Source organism: Uloborus diversus, chromosome 10 (genome assembly GCF_026930045.1).
Source record: "Uloborus diversus isolate 005 chromosome 10, Udiv.v.3.1, whole genome shotgun sequence".
Classification (NCBI taxonomy): domain Eukaryota; kingdom Metazoa; phylum Arthropoda; class Arachnida; order Araneae; family Uloboridae; genus Uloborus; species Uloborus diversus.
This window is the reverse complement of record NC_072740.1, coordinates 119,483,600-119,491,528: the sequence shown is the minus strand read 5'-3', so window position 1 is coordinate 119,491,528 and position 7,929 is coordinate 119,483,600. Positions and strand designations below refer to the sequence as shown.

At 32.5% G+C, this 7,929-nt stretch overlaps 1 protein-coding gene across 1 annotated transcript in view; it reads right to left on the bottom strand.

Moving 5' to 3' along the window:
* Window positions 1-293: 293 nt before the first annotated feature.
* The window catches only part of LOC129231144 (membrane-bound transcription factor site-2 protease-like), a 41,615-nt gene continuing 33,979 nt past the window's right edge, over window positions 294-7,929 (bottom strand). The window contains exons 5-6 of the mRNA XM_054865392.1: window positions 7,287-7,485; window positions 294-325 (exon numbers count right to left, since the gene is read on the bottom strand). Coding sequence (XP_054721367.1) covers window positions 294-325; window positions 7,287-7,485 — 231 coding nt within the window. The remainder of the gene's footprint in view (window positions 326-7,286; window positions 7,486-7,929) is intronic.

The following is a 7,929-nucleotide window of genomic DNA, read 5'->3' as shown; positions in this document are numbered from 1 at the left end:
GTTGAACAAGGGAAAACTGAAGCATTCAAAAAGTGTGGAAAATCGAAAAGAGAGATAGATAAGCATTTAAATAGATCGCATAATGTTGTAAACAATTTTTTGAGACTTAGAAACGCTTATGGCATAAAAAAATCATCTGGGCGCCCATCAAAAGGGACATCCCGTCAAAGAAGGACTATCGTAAAGGACTTAAAATCAGGAAATAGAAGCTTATCCATTTTAGGCAGACAACAAAACCCTCCAATATAAAAATCTAAAGTCCATAGAGTAGTAAAGAAGTTCGTCAATTTAGTTTACGTGAAGTCGAAAGCGGCTCCAAAATTGACTAAAAAGCAAAGAGATTGACTTTCGCAAAGGAAGTGATGGCCTCTAAACAAAATTGTAATCGTGTGATATTCAGTGATGAAAAGAAATTCAACCTGGATGGTCCAGATGGCTAGCAGTAATATTGCCACTATCTGTGTAGTGATTGACAGATATTCTTGAAAAGGCAATCTGGTGGTGGTTTGTTTTTTAATGAGCTGGATTCAAAGGTGCTGGAAAACCTGATATAGCATTTGTAGACAATCGTTTGAATGCTGCAGGCTATTAATAGTTGCTTGAACAATATTGTTTTCCACAATCAAAGTACATTGGGGGCCCATTCTTCATGTTCCAATAAGATAATGCTCCTGTGCACACTGCAAAGTCCACTTTCGAATGGTTTCTAGATAATGGTCCTCATGTTATCCATTGGCCATCTTGCAGCCTCGACCTGAATCCGGTAGAAAACATGTGGGGTATACTCGCAAGAGCGGTGTATTTAGGCGGAATGCAGTAAAACAGTATTGCAGACTTGAAAAAGACTATTGTCACCGAATGGTCAAAATTAGAGACAAATTGTATGCAAAAACTTGTAGAAACCATGCTTTTATGAGCTTATTCAGAAAAAAAGGTACAAAAATTTCTTATTGATTCAACATTAATTTGACGTTTGGCTCAATAGACCTATCTTTTTGGAACAGTTGTTTCATGTAAATTTTGTTTAACTTATTATTCCTATTATTTTTATACTCTTTATATATTATTTTACATTGAATGAAGCAATTTAGTTTATAAAATAGTACTTTGTACACAATAAATCCTTTTATATCAACCTAACATTTGATTTTACAGGTGGACCTATCATTTTGACACACACTGTATTACCCGAAGGTTACAGTTGGAGCAATGTGACTTGTGTTATAATACATAGGTAAAAAAGAAATTCCATCAAGTTACTTTGGAAAAAATGTATAAAAATATTACGACAAAGCCCCTTAGTCATTAGTGCAACCTGAGTTTACCTTCTGGGGGGAGAGGGGATGCACCCAGAATGCTTATAACTCCCTTAATACTTCATCAAACCTCATAAGTAATGCATCATTTTAAAGATTTCTTTTCGCACCACTTTCACCGAAAAATAAAAAGATAATAACACTTTGTTTTTTCCCCCTATAAACATCATTTTATTCCGTTTTCAATTAAGCTTATCTCCAATGAATAACATTTCAAAATGGAGACACATTGGCTTGTTTGGTTAAAGAATTTTGCTAATAATGCGAAGGTAATGAGTTCAAATTCCCATTCTTTATGGGTCAAAAAATATTGTTTCAATGACTTATTTTCTTCAGCAGAATTCTTATCCAAATTTCCATAAATACAGTCAATTCGCGATAACTCAAAGTCCGATAACTCGACTATTATTATAACTCGAAGTTTACATTAAGTCTGGACCCCTTTGTCTTTAAATCCATGCTAATTATTCTCAATATTTTGTTAACTTCCTTTAACTCAAAGTTTTTTCAAAGGTGACTCGAAATTTATTTCGAAAGAATGAAAAAAAAAAAAAAAAAAGAAAGAAACAAGCGACTATAAGAGAAAAATTAATTCACCTTCACTTGCAATTCCTGCACAATAGACCTCTAATGCAAGAAGAGAATCTGTTGTGCCAATGTGCGATAAAGGAGTTACACATGCAAAAAGGAGTTAGCTTGTTTTCTTTCATTGTAATGTACTGTTTACACTTTGACGTTTCTGGAACGAATTGAACGAAACAAAAGAAGATGTGCACCTTACCTGAATAGTGGTGGCGCTAGGAAATGCCCAACGGGGAGACAAGCTTGCCCGACAGGGGGGGGGGCATAGATATATTTTTAAAATTTATAAACCCCCCCCCCCATCTTTCAGTTTTTATGATACATTCAAAAAAATCATTCTTAATGCTAACAAAATGAATAAAGATTTTGCATTTATAGCCTATTTTCCTATAAAAATAAAAGATATTAATTGAAACTACTAGATTGGATGTCTTTACTAAAGTTTTATACAATGATAGAGATACACAAAACGAAAACGTGAAATTATAAATGAAATGAAATATGCAAAAACGGGCTTTTGCAATAAATGCAACGACTTCGCGAAGTCATGAAACTGAAGAGATGAAGGGGGGAGGGGGAACTGAGCTGGAGATAGCTCAGTCACTTTCCTATGCCGGGCTGATGAGTGCTAATAAGCATGAAATTGCAGACCTCAGCTGGAAATGACTGAGCTGGCGGTGTATTTCATGCACAGTTGTGTTGTTGCACTGAAGTCAGAAAAAAACCACTTTTATTTCAACATGGCGAAATAAAGGAAAGTAAGACATTTTAAAGATATTCTCACTTCTATCAGTAAAAAACCCAGAATAAAGTCACATTTTTGCTAATATTCAAAAAATTACTCAAGAAAAATTGGTTTTTGAATTCTTTCTGTCAAGTGGGAGTGCTTAACATAGGTCAGCTAATTTGTCACATTAGGATTGCCAGTATGTGTTAAAACCAAAAGTTCTTGGAAGATTGACGTCCCAACAGGCCTGTCATTTAGGGAGTCAATCAACTGTCCCTCTGGCTATTAAAAATTAATGTTTCTACATAAGTGGACATGGTTTTGACTGTTTTCAGATAAAATTAGCGTTGAGTACAGTCGAACCTGTCTATCTCGAAGAACAGCATATCTCAAATTTTTTAAATTAATGAGCGATTTCAATTCATTTCTCATGCTTTTCTCTGCTTTTTTCGAATACTTCATGCGCAAAACTTCTATTTCTGAAAGTTCAAAATTCGTTACTACAGTACAATATTGTTTTTTTTTTCACTTTAGAGAACAAAAGTAAGGAGGAGATTAGTCTAAAATAAGAAATAATGGAGGATAATACACAGCCTCAACCAGGGCAGGGAAAGGGGGAAGGGAGGGACAGAGCGAATGCAAGGTGCAAAGACTGGCTGACTCACATTACTATGAGGAAAAGGAGAGATGAAACATGTCACTCCAAAGTGACAAACTAGACACTAGTGTTATTATTTCTCCTGCAAAGTAAAAAAATGGTAAGCGAGTAAGGATGTAAAAGAGTAGGGGGCGGGTAGTAGAAGAAAGAATCAACAGAATTCTTGGTTATCGTTTTCCTAGTTGTTTCCTGGAAGTCATGGACTCATGCCTTTTCATGGAAGAAGACCAGTTCTTAAATGTGAAATTGTTTATTTGATTGATTAATTAATTTTTTTTTTACATTATAAATTTATTTAGTTCACTGACAGTGCACACATTGCTTGAATAACTCATAGTTACGAGATTTAAGTGTAAAAATCAAAACCTCCATATCTCGATTCCTATCTTTCTCGAATTTGTTTTCCTGAACCCTCAACATTTAAGATAGACAGGTTCAACTGCATACACCCTTTGGTCTCCCATGGGAAATTTTGAAACAACAGGTCTGCCCCCCTCGCCCCCTGCTGTGCCATTGCCTTCAGTTTTACAAAATGCTCTGTCATTGATGTTGCTTATTTGAGTTCTTAACAAAGGAAATTAAAAAATAGGTGGTCCAATCATTTATGAAATTTGGTTCAGTTGTTTAATATACTTTTTACTCATGACTAAAACAGCGGAAAAGTGGTGCCACAACTAGTCAATTCTATATAAAAATACAGAAAAGAAAAATAGGATACATGAATAACATTTTTTAAAGGATACATTAAAAATGTTTCAAACACATCTGCAAAAGTAACTGGAATTAGATTGCTTCTAGCAATGGCATTAGCAACTTTCACTGAAATGGAAGAGATGATATTACAAAAGACGTCAAGAATGAAAAAGACAGTAATATGATTTAAAACAAATTTTCAACCTCAACATTTCATACTTATTCTTACTCATATAGATTTCTTTCAAAGTCCTACCAACTAAAATAAAAAACGATTTTTACAAATTTGAAGACTCAGAATTCATGTATTACAACAATAGTTTCTCTCACATCAATGCACTATCAGGGGTAGGAGAGGTGATTTCAAAAATATCAATTTTTGATTACCTAAATGCAACTTATAAGCTTGATTTTTGTAGTAGGTTATTAAAGGTTTCAAATTAAGTCTTGAAAACTACAATAAAATGCATTCAATCTTTTATTCTTCAACACAGTAACACATTGTGAACTTACAAATTGAAACTGGGTAAATCTAAACAGGCAATTTAAAGGCAAATCTTCTAATGAATTTGACTTTATAATAAGTACACAAATGAACATTTTATTACAAAAATAGAATTTTTTGTTCGGCACATTTACTTTTGGCTGATCATGATATTCATGGAAAAAAGAAGTAAAAAGTTTTGTTCACTGCTTCTAGCAATTCATGCACTATCTTGATCAGATAACATGAGTTATTTTGGCACAAAAAAAAAAACTTTTCATTCTGCATTTATAAAATATTTGGAGAATTTTGATATAACATCTGACTGGAATTACATAGGACAAAACATTTAAGTCGGCAGAAAAATATTTACTGCAAGTATACAAAGAGTTATTCTGTAGATCTTTAGATTATCTTAGATTATGGCTGTATTGCCACGCAAAGAACATCAACATTGAGCATTTGCCGCATACTAGCAGAAATGCTAAGAGTCATTTTTTGAGGTCTTGTTTTAACACATACGTTCAACAACATATTACTGGCAAGTGGTCTGTTCGCTTAAACTCATATAAACTTGGTTTTTAGTAGTGAAAATGATTTGATACCAGAAGAGAGAACTTAGACATTTTCAACTGATTTAATTGGGACACGTAATTGCTTAAAATGTGTCAACTCTCTTGAACTTGTACAGAAAATAGAGTAACTTGTTGCTCTTTCTGCAAGCGTTGTTGTAAAGAGTTACAATCAAATTGTAACAATGTTTTTAAAATATATCTGAGATTTTATTAGATGTTATATTTCTACTTACCATACTTTTTATTTTAAATTTGAATGTGTTTCGACGTATTTAGTACATATTTTTAGTCTTCTCTTACTATTTGTAAAGAAATAAATCTTATATAAAAAATATATTAATTTATAGCAATAGTTAAAACACATTGCTATTCACCTTAAAAACCCAAATTTCAACATACTGACTAAATTTTCAGTCAAATTCATCAAGTATTAACATAGATATGAGCATTTATGAGAGCGCGCGGTCGCCATCTTTGATGACGTCATAGCAGGAAAATGGACCAGGTGGTCGATGTCCACCCAAATCCAAAATACTTTCTAGGACACCAACTAAACATTTTTGAAAAAACAATCTCCCTACCCATACTTTCCTACAGAAATGCTGTCAGATCCTGGACTATTAGTAAAGCATTCCAATAGGCCATATACTTTTCAGCCACCATTTGAACTACCGTACTACTAGGTGAGTTCATTTTCTTAATACTACGCTTAAACAAGAAATAAAAAACCTTTTTTTTCTTCCAACTATGGAGACAATGTTCTTGCATATGTTTAAGGCAAGTGACATGAGTTAATGTACAGAAAGTATATTTGTATGTATTGGAAATCTAAAAATTAACTACTTAAGCTGTTAATCAAGTATGAACTACTCATTCATGTCCAAATATTTCTTAGGTATCAAATTAAAATTATTACGTTTATACTTGCAATATGTTTTTTCAGTATAATACATTATATAGAGCACAGTACACGTATTTAAGAAGGTGCAATGAAGTTTTCACACTTTTTATTTCTGTTTTAATGTATGATTTAACTGTCAAAATAACTCAGTTTCAAAAACCTGTACCTTTTTTTCAAACCAAATACACAAAACAATATACATAACATGTACAGTACTTGAATGAAATTTTCAATTGGGCAAGAAATTGCATTGTTAATTCCATCCCCTTTTGGTTTACAGGGGTCTAAAAATGTCATCTTTCTGATTTTTGAGGGGCAGGGTAAACAAAAATGTCTATAAAGGGTAAACAAACACACAGCAAGAGTTTTTCTTATTAGCATGATTCCAGTGATTAGTTTTTGCCACATTTCATTTTGTGTTTTCATCCCCTATGCGAGTTATCCCTCTTTGAAATGAGTAAAATTTTTATATTTGACCTTGAACTTTAACCTGCTGCCATTATTTTAATTATTAATTTACAGCCATGTAACTCAGCATGTAAGCACTTCAACATCAAAGCATAAAATTAACTGTTGTAATCTCAACTCAAATAGATTTTGGCCAAAATGCAAAATGTCTAAAAGTCCCATTGTTGATTACGAAAACCACTTTTGTTGACTTCTAAAAAAATCAAAGGTCCAGATTAGAGAAAAAATAAGTGGTTTTAAACATCTTTCATCTGCAACTTTTAGGGATATGAGTTTCAAAAAAATTCCAAATGATCAAAACAGCCATTCATCAAACCTGTATGGATTGACTCAGCTGTATATGCTATTTGTTAATATTTGCAATTTAATTCAGCTACTGAAATGCCTTTTTCTTGTATAAATATGAAAAACTGTTCAACCGCAATTTTCTTTTTCTTTTTATTATAGTAGTAGTAATATCCAACCATTTTTCTGTAGAAACATTCCTATTCACACCCCGATCCAAAAATATGTAGCATTTTAGACTTTTTCACTTAAGCATCTCTCTCACTTATGCACCTTCCTCTGTTGGTTTCTTTAGCTGGCGCATTAAATCAGAATTCACTGTAAGTTGTCTTCAGGGATGATTCTAGATTTCATTGGGCTAGTAATGATGATTTTGTATGTGTATGACGGCTCTGTGTTGAATGATTTTGGAATCACTTATACCAATGTTGCACTTATGTACGTAAAATTTTGTTTGAATCTGAAAACTCTTTCCTGGAGTGCAAATTTTTGCAAAGAGTGAAGATAAATAATAATGGTTTCATTTTCACGAATAAGAATTGATAAACTGATATATACTCACTAAAATATATTATGACATATTTATAATATACATACCATATGCACTCAACTCTTCAACTAATCCAACGAAAAGAACAGAATCATTTCCGTTGCGATGAATTTCAAGAAATCTATCTGATACTTTGCTAGACAATGGAACTAAGCAAAATGATTGTTTTTCACAGTTAGAGTTGAAATCACAGAAATGTGAATTGACAATTGCATCTCTTCCAGGCAAGCAAGCTTCTTTCTCAATCTGTGAAAATAATTTTCATAAGTATTTTGAAAATTAGTATTAAGGTATAAAGTATTTTAAAGTGAAAAATTAAGGCTCTGGATGAAATATTAGCAGCTTACAAGTACAATTCTAATAGAAAAACTATTTTTTAAAGTAGCCTTTTCTTTAAAATACTCAAGCATATATTGCAAGTGTCAGAGATATAGCGTCACTTCAAAGCAACAGTAATATATCTTATCCCAGAAATAGCACTAAGATATCTTACTGCTGCTATGAGGCGACGATATATTGTTATAAAAAGAATACTTGAATTAGAAAATAGAATAGAACAAAAGAAAGACCAATATAGATGAGTAATGAATCAAACATATAAATGAGAGAGTATTTTCAGGACATTTGCAAGCAGTTTAGTTTATGAACAGCCCCCAGGAATCTACACAAAAAGCAAAAGATAAAACTTAA